Here is a 22466-nt window from a genome sequence, read left to right as displayed (position 1 = left end):
AGTATATTAATACTCAAGTTTTTATCAAATTCTTCAGCCGCAGCGCGTTTCGTTAGCGAGAACAAGATTCGAATTACTTTCCTCTGATTGGTTGATAATTCAATACTAAAACAGGATTCATTGTGGATTGGATACGCAGTAAAATGGTAGGGATGCGGCAAAAGCTAAGAGAATTAGAAAAATTGAGGAAAACCTGAGTCATATTAATACGTTACATTTTCATTTACGCAATAATGAAATTTATTCATTCATAAAGGTAATAATAAATAATTGTATGGATTTCATTTATTGGTACATTTACACCGTGATAAATCATATGTAATAGATACACGTGCGTACGTGACAGATTATTTTAAGCAACATGTACTTCGTCTGCAGTGTATATGCGTGATACCACACATCACCTGCTTTTATCAGTAAGATCTTATCTTCACTAGAGTAGCCAACGAGCAAAACCATAAAACCGGAAAACCAGAATTGCTTCAATAAGATCACAGGAGTGGGAATGGCGGTGGACCACCTCTTATTATTATACTGTTGGTGGAATTTTTTACATAAACATCAGAATTATACTTATAAGTCACAATTTTAGGACCCACATATCGAAGTCGTCTCTACGGGGAATTAATTATACATATATGTTATTTAATAGTTAAATATTTAATAACATTAAAATTAAAATTCATAAATCTTAATTAAATAGTTTAAATCAAAACATTATTTTTGTGCGTGCACCTTTGAGTTACATAAAAAAAAATAGATTGTGAATTTTCACATCAGATCATGTTGTTCCTTACGTAAAGAAGATGAACTCCCTCGTAGACGGCATTTTGTTACATATTCGTAATTAACAATTTATAAATACCCAAAGCATTTAAAATTATAATATTCTTATACTTTTTAAATGTTCAAAATTCATTAGTTATTATACTTATAAATTATTACTTTCATTGCAATTCAGGGAAAAGTAAACCCTAACCTGTTGTAAAACCGACAAAAATGCCTGAGATAAATAGAACTAGTGAGCCAATGTTGGCAGAAGTAAAAGACAAATCTGATAATGAAAATGTAAAATCTAATGAAGAAAATGGCAGTGCTGATAAAGAAAAAGACCAATCTAATGAAGAAACAGGACACGATCTGGAATGGATGGTATAATTCTGTTACTGAGTGTTTCTCAATGAATTATAGAGTTCCATTTCTGTGAAACTGACAAATCGTTATTCACTAGAAAATCATGAATTAATATGTTGTATGTTTTAGATAAAACCATGTGAAATATATAAAGAAGAATATAAGGATTGTAAAAGTATAAGAGCACGGTTTCATCAATACTTTGTATTTGGAGAATCAATTGACTGCACACAATGGAAAACTGACTATAACAATTGTTACATTTGGGAAAAATATAAATCTGAAAAGGCATTTGTATGTAAAATATTTTGGTTGTGTTCTATTGTTTTGTAATTGTAATATTTAAAGGAAATATATTTTTGTATACATAGGGAAACTTAATAGACAGTGAAAAAAACCGTAGGATGACTAGGCTACAAGCTCATTACGCGAATAATGTCTGGGAAAGGAGGGACAAACCACCAGAAGACTGGAATGCACCATTACCTGAGTGGTTACAACGTAAAGCTGAAAATTCATATCTGGCAAATACAGATAAAATAGAAGAAGAATATAAAAAATTGAAATCTTGTACTATATCATAAAAGTCAATTTAGTAAATAAATACTACAGTAGGAACATGTAGTAACTTTGTACATATTGCAGCTGGGATAATTTAATTAATAAATTGTTTAAAAAATATGTTCTAATCATTTCATTTTATTATTACTAAACGTAATAATATTAAGCAAAATGAAATCTATAATACAAATAATTTGAAGAAAAATATTTTGAAGGAATATAATAAGGTAATTTGTCTTCATGTTGCCGAGTAAAAACTTTGATACCAATTTATATATTTATAGATGTAGGTTATGATTTTATCAACTGAAAAATCATATAAATATGAATGCATACGAAAAATTAAAAGAATTACAAACTTTTATTATGATAGTTTTTTTATGAAGAAATAAAAGAAATATATTTCAAAGTTTTGAATAGAAAATGATTTCACAGTTTAGTCAATATTTTAAGAACGTCGTATTCATATGGCAGGAATTCCTTAACGCTACAAGCTAAATTGGGTGCAACATATTATAAAGTTCATAGTTAGCTATTCGATAAAATTTGATAGGATCAAGAAATAGGTAAGAAATCTATAAAACGACATTAAAATTGAAGTTGGACAATGGATAAAGTTATAAATGAATTTTAAATCGGAACTCGACGCGGCTTTTTTTCTAGAAATTCAAAAGCTGCGTGTCGATAAATTGTGCATAAACGTATAATCAGTGCAATCAAGAAATCCGAAAGGAAAGATCATAAAAAGAAAATACACACTGGTGCTAGTTCGTGCGAAGAATAATAACAATTGCGAGTAATAAAGAAGAGTAGGTGGTGAGCGTGTAGTACATATGTACATTCCATGTATCCGAAACAACGAACGCAAAGCTCCGTGTCGGACATGCGCAGTATAGCACTCGGTGAATTCCGTTACGCACTTTTCTTCCGTTACGAAAGTCAATCCGCAAGTGGCCAGTGGTAAAAGGAAAGGTAAAAAGCGACGCCGGACTTAAAGAAGCGGGAGAGATAGTGTTTTAAACGTCGCGGCAAATCCTCCCCACTTCTCTAAGAAACACACACCAGAGGAACGCGTCGTTCTATCGAGCCTGTAGTGTTACGTGCTTACGCGATGTTGAGCGAGTGACGTAACCTAAATACAAATATCACCTATCACCGATTAGATTGATTACAGCACGATTATAAAAGAAACCGGCAGTTTTGATCTGTAATCGAAAAACATATATACAAATACGTACGCACATACACATTCTCTCTCTCTTACTTCCGTTCTAGTGTTTCCGTGTGCGGTAATCTAACTCGTCAAGATATACTCACCGAATTGTATCGTGTTTAACGTCTTCTCCGTGAAGCGGTTAGAGTTGCTGTCCTGCAGTGAAGGGTTGTGCTCTTTGTGCAGAGGAAAAGTGCGTGTGTTCGTCAATTTGTCTTTTCACGGGGATAGTAAACCATGGCGGAAGATTGCATCGATGCCGATTCCATCGAGGCATATAACCATTTTTTCATGGAATTCATCAACAAGGTGGATCCGAACGATCAGCTGCCCGTCACAGTGAGTTCGTACAGTGTGACAGACGCCGAGATCGTCGGTGAGATCATTAACGTGACTCTACAGTACCTCAACCAATTGTAAGTAAATGGTCTTTCAAATAACGATATCTGTATTGTGCGAACGCGTGGGTGGACGTCGGTCGTGTTTATTTGTTGATAGTTTTCGTTGCAGCCGGTGGCGTCGAACGTCAATAAACACCACACTGTTCTCTTAAACTAACGATCTTGAGTAATACTCATATTTTCGATCAAATAACGTCATTATATCATCTGTGATTCTGAATAGAAATAACATATTTACTCGTGTTTGATTAACCAAGAGTTTATTTTTATCTTGTACAACGACGATATAGTCATTGTTTATCCACATTTGTCATCTCGCGTAACACGTGACAAACAATAAAAGAAGGCGGGGCACACGCTCTAAATTACAGTAGGAACGTTTACGATCGATCCGCAGCCTTTTTCTCTGGTAACTGTAGATAGTTTTTACAGAGCCTTTGTTTTGTTCTGCATGTCATCCTTTTGTCATTCGATTAGTGCGTTTCAAATTTTATCAATAGAATTGAAAATCACGAAAGAACAACGGGACAGTTAAACAAAGTATAGAAACATTATAGCCTTTATCGCCTTGAAAAATATATAATATTATAAAAATTGTGCAAAGTATTTAAAGTAAAGGTATTTTACTTGACCAGTCTCCAGTGGTCCAAAAAGTGATTATTTGTGATAGAAATTAAATATATATTTGCATTTATAACTTTCTAACACAAATCTAATTTTTATGTATAATTTGACGATTTATCGTGAATTATTGAATGAAAGACAATTACTATTCCATATAATTTTTTGCATACATTGTTAACATACATTATTATATCATAAAATTAAATTAAATATTCATGATTGTATCTTTATAGTACCATATCTGATAAAAATATCATGTGAAAAAGGATAATGATGAGTAATCTCGAATATTCGGAAAATTGTTGATTCATTAAAAGAGAGAATTTTATTGTGAAGTTGCAATTGAAAAATTGAATTTTGGCCAGGAATGACTACTATGCAGTGTTTTCGAAGGTTACTGTAAATAGGGGATGACGCATTAATATATATAATGCTGAGATATAAAAATAAAATAGTTTCTTTCTTTAAAATATTTTCGGAGATATTAATTTTGTTCGTTTTCACTGAAGAATTTATGTTGAATCAATTATTTTCTATATTTTTATAAGTTTATGTTACTGTAGAACAGTAAACATAAAGTTGCTAAGGATATCCCGCACTTTAATCGAAAGGGATTAAATGCTAAAATATTTTTAATACTTGTAAGAGGTGAATCATAATTATCAGTTGTAATTAATTGATAATGGGGAAGATTGTTACGAGAAATGTAATTGCTCTAATTAAGTCAAGTATATCAATTTATAATTAATGTTATTATTTCCATGTATTGTACCAAGTTTCAGTAATCAATCTGTATGCAGTATCATTAGAGCGGTTACGAAAAGTGATTAGTTATTATTAGTCATTGGCATAGTATTGTTCAATCGTTCATACAATTTTGTTTAACATTCTCTGTATACGTTTTATCGTTTTTATGTTTAAGAATAAAGTATGGAAAGAATATTCTTTGATTTCTAAGCCGCGTGCGTGTGTTCCGCTGCAATCCTTTGAAGTGTCTCTCCAGCTTTGCGAAAAGTCATATGAACGCGAAACGGAGATGTAAATGGAACATACCAAAAGAACGTTCTCTGTAACGTCATACTTCCGTATCACTTTGTTGACAACTGGACCGACTAAAACTGTCACTAGACTATGTATAGATACATACATATACATGTTCTTTTCTATATAATAACACTCTACACAAAAACAGATGGTACCCGCGTAAATACAAAATGACAAAGACATAAATACGCATTGTCCTTGCACAGCTAACGGACTTTTAAATGTCAAGTACAATGAAATTCAGTATTTAAAGCAGATTAGATTTTAATCCTTTCCAATCGCATTATCGATAGCTCGTATAATTTATCACGATAGTCGATCTAAATGAAAGATATAAATTTAAATGTGATATTTTAGTATAAACGCAAGTTGAACACTTGATATAGATTTTTTCTATCAATAATTATATTCCAATTTGTTAACTTTAATGTATCAACTAATGGTAAATAAGAGGAGAGGAACGATGTCGCAAACTTAGGATATCCATTCTAACTAAAGAATAATTATATCCTATGCGCTATATTTATTAGATAGTTCGAGTGTGAGTTATTAGGACAAATGCATTATTTGACTTCCTTTCTAGGAATTATTTATGACTCAACCTAGTAAGAATAATTCAAGTTTCCTCGTCAGTTATGTCTATGATAGAATATTAGGCAAAGTAAGAGGTCAAAAATAAACAAGATTATCGATATATTAAACCTTTATTCAATAAATCAAAATGAACAATAAATCGTACACGCTACGTGTATAAACAAATTAAAATTCCTTTACCAGCAGACTCCAATGAAATAAATCTTCCAAAAAACTGTATAATGTAAGAGAATAAATTGGTGCTCAAAATCGAGACCAAAAGTCGTATTTCTACTTTCATAGGTCGTACTTGTTTTTGCTGCCGTCGTATGGTGTACCACAACCATTTTCATTAGCTAATTTCAACATATCCGCAGCCTTCAAATGCACGTCGAAATTTTCGTTGTACTCGTGTTGGTAACTGCCGACAATCGGTTCCATTTCTTGGTTCAGTTGACAATGTTTTAGCATCAGCGATGTAGACTGGCTAGAATCTTCTTCGAGACTTCCTTTTTCTAAAGACTGCAACAAGTTTTCCCCTTGAATTGTCGTTCTATCGCTTGCAAACTCGAAAGCTTCGGGATTCAATTGACTCGAATATTTGCTCAAAGCACAATCTCTTTGTTCTCGCGGCAAACTGCGTTTCTGAGTTACTTCTCCTCTCCACAGGTCCTTTATATCTAAATAGCGATATGTTATCTTATAAATTGCCGGAAGTAGGGGTACATTGCTCGCAAATATTGTTTCACTGCTGCAGGTGATCAAACTACGTCCATCGAGTGTATCATTTGATTTGCTCGAACATGACTTAACTATTCGTGTGTATAATTGAGCAGTACCATATGTATAGGCGGAACATAATTGTCGGGACAATGAATATAAGAATTCTTGAAGGGTAAAAGATTATTTCTAAAATGAGTTTTTATTAAAAACACAATGTTATATAAAATTTTAATGTTTCATACGATTGAAAAATAAGGTGACTGAAATAATTCTATTTATATATAAAATTATTTATCAATACGAAACAAATACCAATCTGTAAAACTAAATTACCAGTTTCAGAATTTTTATGTTTATCAAAATTATAATTAATTAATAAACAATTAATAATTATACCAATCAATTTTAAACTATTTCCTTACTTACGATTGAGAGAATTTCGTAACGAAAAATCCATGCTTCTATATTAATACAATTTTGCACACAGGAAATAAAATTCCAAAATTTTACAAATGCTTTTTGTCATCAAGCATCTAATTTTGGTTATTTTATCGTTTTCTATATTCACAGTAGTTCTTAGAATGTGAAGTTTGCTATATTGAATAATATTTTACATAGTGTATGCTATTGATAATTATTGTACAATTTTTGAAAACATTTGTGAATTCAAAGAATATTACTCTATTTTAGGCAATGTCCACCAAGCTTGCAAGCACACTTGCTTCATCAAGTAATACAGGAAATCAAATCCATGTGCAAAAAACAAGCAGAAGACTGTGGATACAAAGCACAAGAGAAAAGTATGTCACTTAGCCATAAATTTTTCATTCAGTTTCTTTTAAATAGTATCTCTTTTAATCAGTATAATTTTTTACAGCATATACCTCACTGAAATTAATGCAAGCCGTTACTAGCAAAGTTAATACAATATGTTATCGTTTCTTAATTCGATTACCATTAGTGCTACCTCCACCTACACCATTGCCACAAGTAGTAGCTGGTGGACATAAAAATTTTAGAAGAAAAATGGAGGATCGCTATGTAGTTTTGCATGATTTACATGCTACTTTTGGTATTGAGGTATGTATATACTGAATTTTTTTATTATGCTATGTAAAAATAGAAGTGAATTTAGAAATGAATTTTTAAATTTTAGGATGACTCCGTAGCAAATTATTATGCAGTATTTGATGGACATGCAGGAGAAGATGCAGCTGTATATTGTGCTTCACATCTTCATCAGTATTTAGCAGAAAGCAGACACTATCCTACTGATCCAGAGCGTGCCTTGCATGATGCTTTTATTACTACAGATACACAATTTATAGAGAAATCTAAAACACAAGTGAGTACTAGAAATCACTGAATAATAGTATATAACTTAAGCATACATCATAAACAATTAAATATTTCTTTTCTATTTTATAGAAAGTATGCGGTGGAACTACAGCAGTTTGTACTTTATTGTTAAATAAAAAGTTATATGTTGCTTGGGTAGGAGATTCTACAGCAATGGTGGTAAAATCCAACACTGTTGTTCAATTAGTAAATCCTCATCGCCTTAATCGTGAAGTAAGTATACAGAATTCCTTTATTCAATTCCATTTTTATATTACATATATACCCAGGTATATTTGTTATTTAAATATGACTTTTACTTCGAAGTCTATGATCATATAATATTACATGTTCATATTCTGCACAACGTATTCTTACTCTTGTTGTATCTAAACCTGGAGTAGGAACTGTGGGATCAATATTAACAAAATCTCTATCATGAAGGCTTTTAAATCTGAGACCTAGTATTGGATCTATAACTGGTTGATAATTGCAAGTTTCGTTTAAGCACGTTTTATTTGTTCTCCAATGGTAGTATGCAAGATCAGTTGCATGAGGCCACAACTTTTTCTTTCCCTGAAAATATGGAAGCCAGTTTTCTTTTTCAAGCCTTTCACAGAAATCAATGTAACCAGAGATTTCAAATTGAAGTTTTGTATAGTTTCTTATAAAAATAATAGTGGATATAATTTTTAATCTATTTGCACGTTCACGAAGTGCGAGCTCCTGCATTACTGCATTGGTTGGTGTAACAAATTCTGATGTTAATTCATATGGCCTATATATTGGAAACAGTAAATCTTGTAAAGTTTTCAAGCGCAAATTAAATTCTTCTCTGCTAAGGGTTTCTCCAGTGCTTCGATATCCAAGCTCAGCTAATTGACGAGCGGTATATAAATTTCCTAAATATCCAAGATCAACAAATGTTACCAGTGAATCTAAATAGTCTTCATAAGTTTTAAATGGCAATAATCTTTTGTCACTGTCTATTTGTGTTCCCAGTTCTGTCATTTTTGAATGTCTCTAATAAATGATTTCAGTACTAGTGTAATAATATAATGCATCATCTACACATAAAATTAAATTGACAGAGAATTTTGGTTACATTTTGAATGCATGAAAAACAATTGAAGTTCTGTAGCTATAATATGCTTATAAACTGTTTAGAGTGAAGTACAACAAATATCATGGTTCTGTTTCTTAGGATGAAGTACAAAGGATACAAAGGGTAGGAGGAGTAGTAATGCAAAGTGTTGGAATTTTACGAGTTAATGGAGTATTAAGCGTTTCAAGAGCAATAGGTAAGTTACTTCTAGTTGACTATTGTTAAGAGAAAGTAAGTAATTTAATAATAATTTAAACATAATTTATGTATGTAATTTGTTGTTTTCTGGTAAAATAATCTTTTCTAAATGCTTTTAATATAAAGAATAAATATACATTTTATTACTTAAGGGGTACACTTTTTTTCTGTTGAATATTTCTGAACAAGACATATTTTTCTTTATATTAAATAAGAGTAAATGATACAAACATTGAGAGCTTATTTTTGAATGAAAAGTTTAATGTTACCTCATCCTTCCGTTTTTTCCTAAATACATAATTATTAATATTTAAAAGTTTTGTTTCGCTATATTTACCTTTTTCTGTTTGTAAAATAAATGAAAGGACATTCAAGATAATAGTATTTTTTTCTAAAGTGAGAATCAAGCATTTCATTGGTATATTGCATTTAATATTTACAAATTTAACAAATACTTTGTGTGTTTCCAAGTAAAGTTAGTAAACATAAATAAATTAACTTGTTACGAACGAATAGACATACGTAACCATTGTTGCTTACCCCAACAGAAATTTGAGGTTAATTTTATAGGAGGTTACATTCTATGAAAAATTACGGAACGAAAAAATTGTGTTTTCCAAGGCGTGGTCATATGTTTGCAAATTTTATTAATTATTAATTAGTGTTTGTTGATATTTCTTCTTCGTACTCACATTCTTATATTAGCACGAGGCACGCGCGTTGACATTTCTTTCACACTGTCAATGCCAGTGAATCCTCTTTCGTATCAACTTTTCACGTCGCACCTGTCGCTTCGAGAATCGAGAATGACATTCGTCGGTGATCGGAGAGACGCTCGCAATCGCTAGATGGCGATACATGTATCTTGAAATCGATACACTCTATTCGACGCATGTTCTTTCGGTATACATTTGAAAATTCAAACGTTTGAAAAACTTACATTCTACCATGTTGCATCTCTTAATGTATTTGATAAGAACAAACTAATATAGTATATCGAATATTATTTACATAATGTACGTATTAATCTTTCATCTATAGGAATAATAGTAAACTTAGTGAATTGTTTACGTGCAATGTTAACCCTCAACTGATATACAGAAGTCATGAGTAATCCTGAAGGAAGCTTCACTTTCTTTGTTTATACTATTGTATACACTAGCTAAGATTAACATATTAATGGAGCGTTCGTCTAGAATAAGATTAACATTTTTTCCTGCACTTTTTGTTTGGAGTCTATTGTAATCTCAGTGTACCATTCTCCTTGTGATAATTAATATACCAGTTAAGGGCGAGTTATGTTGATTCATTTGTTCTTACTATTGTGTCATAAAATAGTTTATTGTAATAAAATTAACCCTCGGAAGACGAGTGGTTTTCGATGGTCGCGGGAGACGAATGCAGGGTCATTTTCACTCATAACAAAGTATGTATTGGAAACTGGTGTCAACGTTGCCTTTGAACGTTGTCCTTTACGGAATGCTACCATATACCAAGTTATCCTATCGCTGGCGGGTCAACATAATTCCGCATTCGACATAGGAGGGTTAACATTTGGCACATAAAAAAATGATACAAAACCGGCGTTTACCGTACAACATAATAGAGAAAAAAAGATACTATCAGATTATGTGGAGATGTTTATTTTAATATATATCCTAATAGATGTGTTCCTTTCAATATAATATTTCTATTATTCTCGATGTTGTTAAAAATATTAAAATCATTTCAATTGTTCAGTAAATGTTACGCTATTTTATGTGTATTATTTTATTAATATTTTATATTCGATAGGTATAATGTTAATTTGGTCGATTATGTTAGGGTAAACAGAGTTTTTGTTGATCACGAAAGAGCTGCAAACTCTGAAGATTTATCTTCTTTCCACACAATAGGTCGTGTATAAGGCGTTCAAGCATCCCGTGTGAATAAATGATTAAGTTCGCACAGGTCTAGTTAGAAACACATTTATCTAAGGAATTAGTGCACACTATAATTTACAGTGTCGCGAGAAGTGCTTAGGAATGTTCTAACTCCTTGCTCGTAGAATTAAATGGACAACGTGCAAGGTACAGAGTGCGTCGAGAACTATGCTATTTTCCCTCTATCAACTATAGAGCAGGTATACTAAACTTCCCGTAGTACACCGAAAAGTGGCATGTAAACTGATATCCTTGTGAGTGCAAATCGCCAAATGCGTTATTCACCACTTCGCTTTCATGTCGTGTATAGGATAGTTTTCTTCCAAATGGTTTCCTTTGATTATTATGATCAAGATATAGTATAATTTATTGTATCTTGAGAATATTTTTGTAGACACGATTCTCGTTAATAAATTAATGATGAGTGGAATTTTAATATACCAGGAACAGTCGAACAGAATTCTAACTTTTAAGGTAATTGCCGAGACGTTCTCATACATTCTTGACTATTTTATTACGTTGATTCTTGCGGATTGTTTCTGCGGTAACTGAAACTTGACTCTATTATCATCTCGGCAAGCGAGTTCCAAAGCAGTCCTGTTACAATTGTCGTTTCCTTTCCTGTCTGCTTGAGCGACATGTACAATTAAATCATCGATTGCTAATTGAAGATCGTTCCAAGCTCGGGATCGATAAATAATGTTTCAAATAAAACAAAAATATTAATATTCGTTTACGGATTTTACTAGCTTTAGATTTTGGATTATTAACAAATTAATTGTACAGATGATACAACTCTTAATGTACATTTGAAGTTTGATTTTTAATTCCTGTATTGCAGGAATAGGCAAACATAAATTTATAGAGTATGTTGTAATGGAAAATAGAAAGCTCATTTAAGTTGATTGGATTTTTAGACTAGTGAACATTAAAATCAGTTTTTACTATTTTATTTACTAAACTACTGTAGTTTCGTTAAACTTTGACGGAAGCCGATTCAGCAATCATTATGTGGAACGGATATGCTTAAAGCATCCTTAGTCTGCGGATTTATACAGTTATGATAAAAATAGGTGAAACATGAAACATAGATAAGATTAAAAGATTTCAAGAATACTGTTACACTAGTTTCAATTTATTAGATGTATAAGAGACGGTAATAAATTTTTATTTTACTTCGGTTTCGTTGCATTACTCTTTAAATCTTGGGATATCAGTAGACGACAACTTTACGTTTCATTTTTACGTTTAGGTAAGAGGTCGTTTTGAGGTCAAGCCATGAAACACGTCACGCAGATACTTATTAGGAAAGGTCCTCATAATTAGGCAACTTCGTCCAACCACCGTACGTCGTTACAATTGTTGCAAGAAGTCGAGGTGCCAAATTGTCGCGTGTTCGCATAGAAACCAAGTAGGGAGCACAAGTATTAGCGGCGTAGGTGTCCAACTATGGGTTAGGTGTCGCGGAGAAAAGGAAAGAAAAAATTCTGGACGCGTGTCGAGTATCCTGTTGGTTCCGTACGACCGCTGACACAATAGTACGTGCAGCCATGCTCCGAGCAATGCACGCTTTACTGGGTGGCTGCTACAATCGCATGCCCGGAATAATTAACAGTCCATTACGCCCGTTTTTGCATCGCGGGAAGACGCGTGTCTCGCTGGTCCCTCGTTTGCGAGGAATTTCTCCTCGGTTTCGCGAAATTTTACAACTGATAGCGTTCCAGTACCTATTACCCGTCTACTTCCGCTAGATTTCACAATCGAGGATCGACCGCGGTCCTTCGCTCCGCGCAACTTATCGGATGAAGTTCGATGTGTTCAATTCGGTGGAAATCCTATTATCAGACTTATTATCCTGACCTAGGCTGGCTTGTCCAATGAATGAACACTTAATCCGCACGTTTGTTACATTGATTGTTCACGAATTGTTATTTAACATGTTAAGTAATGAAAATCGACCCCAAAAATTGCCACAAAATTTAAGTAACTTGATCGATGAAATTGACACTAGATTAATAATTATTATCATAGCGGACGATGAACATTCTTACATATACGTACACTAAAAATTCTTCAAACGTACAGTTTGTTCGAAAATATTACATTATATAATATACTGCATATGCAAACTGTAAGATTTTTCCTCTTCTTGTTACTCCACATAATTGCAATATTTGGAAATACTAATTAAAAAGTTTTTAGAAATATTTTATTTAATATTAAGTGACGTTCGAATACTTCCCGTGGCTCACTATATGTTATCGTTCTATTGACCGGAAGCCTATTAATAGACTTGCTTTAACACTAAACCTACCGCGGTTGTTGTAAGTTTATAGAACGGCGGATAGTTTAAAATAAAAATTGACTAACCTGATTGTAACAATCTCAAGTCAAACAAAGATTTGGGAGATATCCTGAAAAGTCTTTTAATCTAACCGTTTTGTGATTTACCTACAAACTTTTTTTTTATATACACGTCGAAAATTCGTAGCCTACTTAAAACGAAAAACATTTGGATAAAAAAGGTAATAATTGCAACGCGACGATATTTTCCACAACGATTATAACAGTTACGGCGCCTAGAAATCTCAGGAGATTCTAAAATGTGTTCGAGCTTTCTTTTTCTAATTAACCGATTCACTGAAATAAATTCGCCGATCGCGTTCAGGCAAGGCAGAAGAAGTGACAGAGAAAGAAAATTAAGAAAATTTCATTCCGCGTGACGCGCAGTTTTATGGAATCCAAGATAACTGTTACAGTTACCCATTGCACATAAGCGTTGTTTTTTACATCTGAAAAACACGCGATGGTGGGAGCGTGGGGGATATCAGTATTCAACTAGACCGTAATTAACTTTAATTATCTTATTAATGAATGGCGTAACTAATTTAAATAATGGCACTACCGTAACATAGACGCTTCCGGTTATTAGAAACTTATGCGGCTCTTTCTATCGCTTTGCTACAACCATGAATGAAACTGGGAACAGTTAGTAATTAAAATGAAATATAAAAATTTGTGGGTAAACGAGATTAAAAATATTTAGGCACTGACGTTTCGTTAGTAGGGTTCGTGAGATTCTGAAAACCGGTTCTTATCTTTTTTATAAATTTGTAAAACTCCAGGATCGGTTTTAAGATCGTTTAAATTCAATTTTACACGCTAGAATTCGTACGTAAAAATGAGTCGATGTTCTAAATAAAAACGTTAGTACTCTGACTTCATGCTAATCTTCATGAGTCAGACGAATATTTGACACGCGAATCCGCAAATGTATTCTATTACGTAATACTGTTATGTTCATTTATAATACAGATATCCTTTTACAAAAATTCGAAAACTTGCTTAACTGGTATTTTAGAAATATATTGGAATTCGAAAACTGATTTTTTGTTATTTGCGAATGATACACTAATGACTGTGTTATGTTCTGTAGCAATGAAAATTTCTCGAGAAAATGTTATTAGTAGTGATGTAAATTGAGATAGTTCGAGGGAAATCAAATTAGTGTTATTGGATACGCTGAAATCGGACACGCTAAATACATTAAGCACGGAGGTAATAACATTTTTTTTAACGATATAGCCACGAAGTGGAAATGGGTATTTCATTAAAAAATGTATTGCGTACGAAGAAAATTCTACGGTCGTTTTTCATTTGTATCAATGAAACGTTTACGACTGGTTTTATTAATCATGCGCCTTTATACTGAGTGACATAAGCGTATTATGTATAATTTGATTTAAAAACGCTCACTGCTTTCCAATAGTTGATCAACGAGACGCACTCTTTAAAATTACATTTTGTATTCGGCGAATAATTATGTTTAATAAGCTCCAAATGAATTTAATTTAATATTTATAACTACAATTAGAAATATTGTAACACTCTATTGATAACCTTTTATAATTTTTTGCGTATCAACAATATTGTATGTATCTTTTACTTTAATTTAATGTTTAATTGGCCATTTCAGGTGATGTTCGGTACAAACCATTCGTAACAGGTGAACCGGAAGTGAAGTGCTATCCTCTGGACGGTACCGAGGATTTCCTGGTGATTGCCACGGACGGATTGACAGATTACGTAGGACCCACGGAAATAGCGACCATCTTGTATCACGAGATGCAACGGAGTCCAAGTAAGTACATAAGTAACTGCCCGAATGATTTTGCGCTGCGCGAATCAATTTAGAATAACAAACAAACAGAAGGCTGGCGCTTTACGGCCTGTCAGCAGTGCACCGCAGCTTGACACTGTTCAAATTTATTGGTGCGCGTGACGTGATTAACAATAGTATTCGCTGTTGGTTCAACAGTGTTCGATGTTCACGAAAATGTTTGGTCATGGTGAATCAGTTTAGTCAAACAGCATGCATGTCTCCATCTGAAATACATATATTTAAACAATGTATAACAATAATAGCTCACCGAATCAATCTAAAGAACCATAACACTACATTTTTTTATTCAGTGTTTGCCAGGTATTTATAATTAGTTAAAAGGAAGGCTGATCCATTCGATTTATGATACATTTTTAATATAAATTTGAGAAAAAAGAAATTCCAATGAAATTAGAGATTGATTTAATGTAATAATTCGTGATATATACATAATTGTGGTAGATATATAAACGAGGAATTTTGTCCGATTTCATCTACCATTCCGTATCGGGAGAAAATCGAGAGAGAGAACGATCGTTTTTCTATGTGTTCGTTCGACTAGCGTGCTTGGTTATGTTCCATTAATTTGGCCGATGTATCGCTGAAACGCGAAGATTTCCACGTCACGAATAGAACAATCGAAGCGAGTAATTACAGTTATCGCGATGGAATAGATCCATACGAAAGTATCAGGAACCTTAAATCATCTCATTAGATTTAATCAGCGATCGGACGAATACCATTTCTAAGTGCGCTATAAACTAATACGTTGCTGGAAGAAAATATTATGTAGACTTTTATCTATCTATTGCCACCTGAATGCTCCTTTCATCAATAAATTATGCGTCCGCGTCTAACCGTACATAACAAACGTTGTATAACAACCAGATTCCGGTTCTTTATGTAAATTCTCGTTTTCATGCATACGGAACCGAGTCTTGTGACGTGCGAATTATTTTGGAGCGCGGTGCAACAATTTTTTCGCGGCGCAGAGGATTAACAAATTCAAGAACTAAAAGCTCAGCGGACAGAAGACGACCGTGGACAGAAACGGTTGGCGGATCCGTATCGGTTGCGATAAATTGTATTTCCAGCCGCGCGGAATCGTACCGAAGAGTTTCACAGTAATAAAAAATAATTTACGATCCGGCATGAAAGAGTAATTAAGAACGGAGGGCCGTTAGTGGCTCGGCTCGCTCGTCGCTTTTACGCTCGCACAATGAAATATCCTGACCCGCATATCCCCTGCGCGGAGTTTCATTAGAGCGGACTCTCGATGTCGAAGGATCGCGCGCGTTAGCCTAAGTTTTCTCGTGGTTCCCGAACGATGAGCAAAAGATGACGAGTGGCTGATAGTTTTGAGAAAGTAAGGGGAATGCCGTCTCGCAAGGAATTTCGCGGTGGAAAACGCGAATCTCGTTATGATCTTGTACTCCTTCTAACCGGCTGCCAACAAACTGTGTCCAGCCGTTCCTCATGGCGCTGTCATGCTCTGCTTCTCGCCCGACTCAGGGACGAAGATCGGAACGGATTGCCCCGACGCTCGTTCATTTCATCAACGTACCCTTCCTTTCCTTCCGAAGACAAGTTCCTCCGTTTCTGCCCGTAGAAATTCCTCGATGAAAGTTCGTTCACCTTCCGGTCTAGCTAGCCGAATCTAATGCGAGTAGCGATGGGATAAACCGCGCCACAGCCTCGCGAATCCGAGACAATTTCGATGGCCGAGTTTCACTTGCGAGAAGAATATTACGAGAGAATATTTTTATCTAGAGCCCGATTAATACAAACGTAATTTTTCTTCGTTTAATCGTACAGCGAAACTTTTACATAAATTTTCAAAATACAACTACGAGCGTGCGCGAATGAAATAAGAATTGAACCTCGCCGGTCTAAAACATTTTAGTTAAAACAAAAAGATTTATTATGGAAATACAATGGGTCAAAATAATAGCACATTTGACTTCTTAAAATTTGAAAATTGATCAAATAACATCGATTTAAATAGAAATGAGATGTAGATAACGATCTACATCCGTAGAAGATCCGTACATAAAACTGGAATGTACATATTTCACGGTCTCGCTGTTTTGCCAATTCTTGATAAAGTGTTTGAAGCTGTCAACCTGGATCTCAAATATACGATGTAGACACGTTTATTTCATCCTATTTCTGTCGGCTAGCAATTTCGTCTTCCGCTCACGAATTTCTGCGGCCATGTTAAACTGTAAACTCTGACAGTCATTGTTAACGGTTGGGGCTACGGTTTCTCCAAGTAAATGACAATCGATGCGTAACCTCGACAATTGAGAAACAGATAAAACAAGGATTTCATTTTTCTGCATCCTACACGCAGTGTCCTAGTATTTGCCTTGTTTCTTTTTCGAAACTTCCTACAAATTGAAATAGGAGAAAAAGAGTAGCGAACAGGAGCCATGTTGGATATAACAGTGGCGTGCGCAATTATAGATTCAAAGTAACTTGGACATTTTTATCAACATTTATACAAATCTTAAACAAATCTATATTTGTATATTTCTGCTTTCTATTATCTCTAATGTAGAAGTATACAAATGTGGTGTATTGTTGGGCTTAATTTAAATATCGTAAAAAAAGGTAAAAGTTACTTCAAGTATATAATTATTCACGCCATACCATCGGTATTTCGCTGTCTGATACCGATGTGTTCAGAATTATTAACCTAGGATAATTAATAGTAACTGTACATCTAGCGGCGACACGCTGCAAGAGAAATAGCAAAATCTACGTGAAAGTTTCAGAAATTTATTCACAAATAGATGTTTTATTATAATATTAATTCCTTATGGTACAGTTTCTTGCGATTCTATTGATTTAAAATTGTAGATCTAGTTTTGTAACACTCTACGGTTTCTCTCCTTTCTGGGCGTTAATGAATGGCTTTTTATGACTGTATTTCGATCGTATGAACGAATGGATGTCTAGAAGAAACCTAATTGTGTTAACCAGATCAAGAACATCGCGTACTAAAACGCATTAGTACATACTATCTAAATTGGATTCTCCTCGGCGTGGACGATGTTGTACGGAGTTGTCCATGTTTGATACATACCTTTCACGAGAATGTCCTGTATATAATGAAACCGTGAACTATACATTGTAAATATAGTGTTTCATCTAAGGCAGAAATAAATTACCATTTCGAATGTAGCATATGTGACGCAGTTGAGGTAGCATTTGCAGCTGTTCGTATTTCTAAATATTTTTACCCGGGTCTGATCGAAAATTGGAAATTTAGTACAGGGGGACACCCTAGAACCATTGCAGCAAGCCATGGAATGGAATCCTTTATCGAATTCTGCGGAGGATCCTGTCGTCAGGATTTGCTCGACTTCCTGATCGAGCTGCAATTGGGCCAATTGCCCCATCGAATCGCTGGCATTCCCATTGCTAGGATTCTATAAGGGGTGTTGGGGTGGGGAACGGGGCAGGGGTACGGGTCCGTCACAATAGCGATTCCTACGCCTAATTGCAGTCGCGTGCTACGAGGCACGTGGCGCTCGAACACATCGTCGCGTTTGTGGCTTCCTCCGTCCTTCGTTGGAAATTTAGCAGTGTTCGAACGCAGTTCGTCACGTTACGGAACCCGCTGTGACAACAGTGTTTGTCATTATTCGAATAAAATTATCAGAATTCATACTTGGCCAGTCGATCGCAAATCACGTTGTCAAATTCGGTAAGCGACAAGCTTGTGCTCTATACAGTTTTTGTTTCATTTTCATCTATCCAGCATAGAAAAAACTCTCGCTGAACTGTATTTAATAGTTTAACAACGTAATTACTTTAATATTTTACGTCTTTGTTCCTTTGTATCTTCCTATGAATTCTCGTTTGAAATTATATTTTTAAATAAAACAGTAATCGAGACGAAAGCGCGACGAAATGAAGTTTCTCCGTGCATGCAATAATATTCGGACGTGTAATTACTCGAACGCGGTTGTTTATGAACAATTTACAGTTTTATAGACTGGCTAGCGAGAACCAAGACCGCTGAAAAATGTGTTTCGCTTGTTAGGGAGTACATTAAGTTAACAATAAAATTGAAAACCATAATAATCTTCTTGTTTCGTGCCGTTTCGCACGTTCACGCGAACCATAAGTGTACTAACTCCGTAATCTGATACGCGATTGAATTCGGAGGATGAAATCTTTAGAAAATTTTACGCGAATTTTCGAAATTTTTGAAAGCAGCGGAAACCATTACTCAATTATATCTAATCGAACTTGTTAACATAATTACGACAGATATTGGCGGCGTGCACGCTAGAAATAGAAAATACTGCTATTTGTGAGAAGTGGAATAAATCAGTGATAGATGGATTGTCGGCAGCCTATAAAATTCATGGATTGAACTACTTTTTTTAAACGTTACTTAACGAAATTCTTGTCGAGCGTATGCCGGTATTAAATAATAAAAGGAATTTCATAATTCTAAATGAAAATATTTCTATCGCAAATAAGGAGCAAAGAATTTCTTAAACTAATTTCAGTAGAGTGTAAATAATAACAATTATAATAATATATCGATAGTATTTTCTTCCATTTTAAATTTCACTCGTCCAATTTTTTTTATAAATAAACTTATAAATAAATAACATTTTTCAAAGTTATTTTCCCATAAAATTTTACGTAAGCAAAATTAAATAGGTCCGTATGAAATTTTCCACAACAAAATGGTGGTACAATCAATTCGAAGCAGACGGTGCAGGAACATTTTCCGTCAGGCTGGACCCGCGACGGTTTTCGCAGACAAAGCGATGATCGATCGAGACCGTTTAGCGACGCGAAATTTTGCACGCACGCGCCAAAACGGTGCTTTTATTGAGCGATTGATTAACCCGTAGCTTTTTTTATTTCACGCGAACTTTCTTTTAATTTTATCTGTTTAATTTACGCGCTGGATATCAATCCCAAAAATGCCCACAATTCCAAAATCATTCGATTAATAAAACTAAAGACTAAAAACTTAAAGTTTATCATAACGATATGATATTTAAATTCTTTTACAACCTAAAAATTCACTTTGCTCGATTAAAAATAAAATATAAGAAATATAAGAAAAACCTTATTTCCAAAACAATATATATTCGTAATTTTTCTAAAAAATAGAATTTTAAATAATAGAAATTGATATCCACGAAATATCGTTTTAAGTAATCAACAAAATAAAAATACTATTTCAATTAATAATTTTTTTTACCCTGACATAAATAACTATATTCAATAGTCGCACTTACTTCCACGATGTAAAAGCAAGCATGCAGCATTTTATTCCATGAACTATTATTATTCCATGCGGACGAAACTATTTTTTCATTAACTATTGCCAATACTTTATAAGATATTTTTATCCATTTGATTCACCCAATGGATCTTAGAAAATGCGAGCTCGCCAGACTAAGTGTTTCATGGCCGATCAAAATTCTCCTCCGGGATCGGCGTCAGCTCGAGCGTGGGTAATTGCACTAGGTCAGACTGCAGTCCGAGCTGCAACGATGGGGGATCAAGCTCGATGTGCACTCGCGAATGCATATCGATTGTGTGCACATTTGCTGTGATCCTCCTATCTGAAATGAAACAATCATTCTGTTCGATGAAAGCGTGAAATACTGATCCCGGTTGGAAATATGATTCACTTGCTGGACGAGACGAGCGTTTTCACCGGTACTGCATTATAAACAGTAGAATTGAATATGCAGTTTCTGCAATTACGTTTTTCTCTGATATGCAATTCATAAGGAAAGTTTATAGATTTGTTTATATATATATATACTTTAATTTGTAATTGCTCGGGACGGAGGCACGTCGGTTCAGTGGTAACGCACTCATAATAGAGAAAGTAACAGATCAAGATTAGCATGCGCGTATACTGATAAATATGTTACTTTTCTGTGTTTCGTAGAAATCTAAACGTTCACTCATTTTTCCTGTTTCGCGATGGAATTCGATAACAAAATTGGGCTAATTATACGCTACTGATGTAACACAGTTGTTTCAGAAAATGTTTTCTGTGTTTTAGAAAGGTTCGAACTAATTTGGAAAATTTCGAATTATTTCATCGATGAAAAAAGCTAGTACTTTATCAATTTCAAAGAGAGAATTATGCTTAAATAGATTAAATTAATTAATTTTACTATTACCTATAAAGCATCATAAGCTCGCAGTTCACACGCAAACATATAAAGTGTCGTCTCCATGGTGTGATCGTAAAAATCCGATCGTCTAATTTTACATTAAATCGATGCGACCGAATGATCGTAAAATGAAAACGGCGTTGACGATTGGTCAGCGTGTTCCTTCGGAGATGGAAATTGATAATAGCATACCGGAGCAATCGGGCAATTTGGTTTAATTAGGGGACCTGCTTCTGAAACGCGGCTACTACGCGATCGTGAAGGGTGCGTAGTTGGGGTCGCAGTTTATGATAGCATTGTTCTGCTAATAGGGCGGTGCGTAATGGTACCACGAAACAGATGAACGTGTTAATTGCTCGCCGCTATCCGCTCCACTTCTAAAACGTTATCCCGATCCTCGAGAACGTAAATGCTATCCGCGTGAAACGCGTCAGCTGTTCCTCGAGCCCAAATACTTTACTGTGACTCGATCCAATTAAGAAAGTAATTAATTAATGGCGACGAATCGAAAGCAGACTTTTAGGTTGGCGAAACCCGAATCCCCGAACTTTGTGAAGTTTATGCTTCTTCTTTTTTATCTGGGGAATATCTACAGTTTTTTAGGAATCAAGTTTTTAGGAATCAGAAAATCAAATTATTTATTGCGAAATTATGTATAAACGAATGCCGTGGACTAAACGGTTAAGTGAAAATAAATTCGTTTGGTCGAAATATTCTCTCGAGTTATTTATATTTACGAATGATATTACAAACAATTATTTGTGATAATAGCTCGTGCAACCAAAATTTGTTCGTTTCACGCAAGATCAGGAAAATCATAGCTTGGCCTTTTCGAGCTTAATACTTCAGCGTGCGGCGTCTGGTAGCGAATATATTAAGGTGTTCAGTTGATTTTAATGTGCACGGAGGGGCGAGGGATATATGGATCGAGACGATCATTATTTTTCCCCGGCGAAAGGCAGCGCGCGGTCCATGGAATCGATGAAAGCTGGGAGGGCCGCATTGCAGCTTCCACGAGCGGAGCACGGTGTATGATTGAGAAACGAAATAAAATTGAAAGGCAGCTTGCGCGATCGGAAGGGAAAAAGATGGAAATGTCTGAACCAACATGGCGGGTCGAGTGCATCCTAGCAGAAAGAGTGCGGCGGCAGATGAATCTTTTCCTCTCTTTCTATCTTCTTTATCATCTCTCTCTCTCTCTCTCTCTCTTTCTATCTCTTTATTCCTCTCCCTCTCTTTTTACCATGGGATAGAAACCGTGGATAGGCGGGGAAGCTCGTCAGACCGCAGCGTTTTCC

At 34.5% G+C, this 22466-nt stretch overlaps 4 protein-coding genes across 6 annotated transcripts in view; 2 read left to right on the top strand and 2 right to left on the bottom strand.

Moving 5' to 3' along the window:
* The first annotated feature begins 150 nt into the window (after positions 1 to 150).
* LOC144471624 (synaptic plasticity regulator PANTS) lies at positions 151 to 1808 on the top strand. 3 transcript variants are annotated; one of them, XM_078183848.1, is made up of 4 exons: positions 151 to 256; positions 962 to 1152; positions 1264 to 1428; positions 1506 to 1808. In XM_078183848.1, exons 2-4 carry the CDS (start codon positions 1000 to 1002, stop codon positions 1716 to 1718), a joined length of 531 nt encoding a protein of 176 aa, XP_078039974.1. In that variant the 5' UTR covers positions 151 to 256; positions 962 to 999; the 3' UTR covers positions 1719 to 1808. The 3 variants fall into 3 exon arrangements, with proteins under 3 accessions (XP_078039974.1, XP_078039972.1, XP_078039973.1); XM_078183846.1 differs by lacking the exon at positions 151 to 256 and adding an exon at positions 370 to 536 and having other exon boundaries at positions 1506 to 1807; XM_078183847.1 differs by lacking the exon at positions 151 to 256 and adding an exon at positions 545 to 843.
* An 813-nt stretch (positions 1809 to 2621) lies between these two features.
* LOC144471622 (uncharacterized) overlaps positions 2622 to 22466 on the top strand; it is a 111988-nt gene continuing 92143 nt past the window's right edge. Inside the window, exons 1-7 of the mRNA XM_078183844.1 lie at positions 2622 to 3324; positions 6964 to 7073; positions 7151 to 7353; positions 7430 to 7618; positions 7702 to 7845; positions 8816 to 8912; positions 14813 to 14977. Coding sequence (XP_078039970.1) covers positions 3146 to 3324; positions 6964 to 7073; positions 7151 to 7353; positions 7430 to 7618; positions 7702 to 7845; positions 8816 to 8912; positions 14813 to 14977 — 1087 coding nt within the window. The 5' untranslated portion in view covers positions 2622 to 3145. The remainder of the gene's footprint in view (positions 3325 to 6963; positions 7074 to 7150; positions 7354 to 7429; positions 7619 to 7701; positions 7846 to 8815; positions 8913 to 14812; positions 14978 to 22466) is intronic.
* On the bottom strand, positions 5663 to 6453 carry LOC144471628 (uncharacterized; the record flags this gene model as incomplete). The annotated part of the gene is made up of 1 exon (XM_078183851.1): positions 5663 to 6453. A coding segment is annotated over one exon (606 nt), but the record flags the coding sequence as incomplete, so codon positions are not given.
* On the bottom strand, positions 7839 to 8806 carry LOC144471623 (cilia- and flagella-associated protein 299-like). The gene has a single exon (XM_078183845.1). The coding sequence runs from the start codon at positions 8620 to 8622 to the stop codon at positions 7915 to 7917; it is 708 nt and encodes a 235-aa protein (XP_078039971.1). The 5' UTR covers positions 8623 to 8806; the 3' UTR covers positions 7839 to 7914.

This window comes from Augochlora pura, chromosome 6 (genome assembly GCF_028453695.1).
Source record: "Augochlora pura isolate Apur16 chromosome 6, APUR_v2.2.1, whole genome shotgun sequence".
Classification (NCBI taxonomy): domain Eukaryota; kingdom Metazoa; phylum Arthropoda; class Insecta; order Hymenoptera; family Halictidae; genus Augochlora; species Augochlora pura.
Note: the sequence above shows the minus strand (reverse complement) of the source record. Positions and strands in the feature narration are given on the sequence as shown.

Bases quoted from the DNA above. Each gene is read 5' to 3' on its own strand.
- LOC144471624 (XM_078183848.1), top strand. From the start codon at position 1,000: ATGCCTGAGATAAATAGAACTAGTGAGCCAATGTTGGCAGAAGTAAAA. The intron at 1,153-1,263 runs GTATAATTCTGT...TGTATGTTTTAG, and splicing joins GACACGATCTGGAATGGATG to ATAAAACCATGTGAAATATA. The intron at 1,429-1,505 runs GTATGTAAAATA...TTGTATACATAG, and splicing joins ATAAATCTGAAAAGGCATTT to GGAAACTTAATAGACAGTGA.
- LOC144471623 (XM_078183845.1), bottom strand. From the start codon at position 8,622: ATGACAGAACTGGGAACACAAATAGACAGTGACAAAAGATTATTGCCA.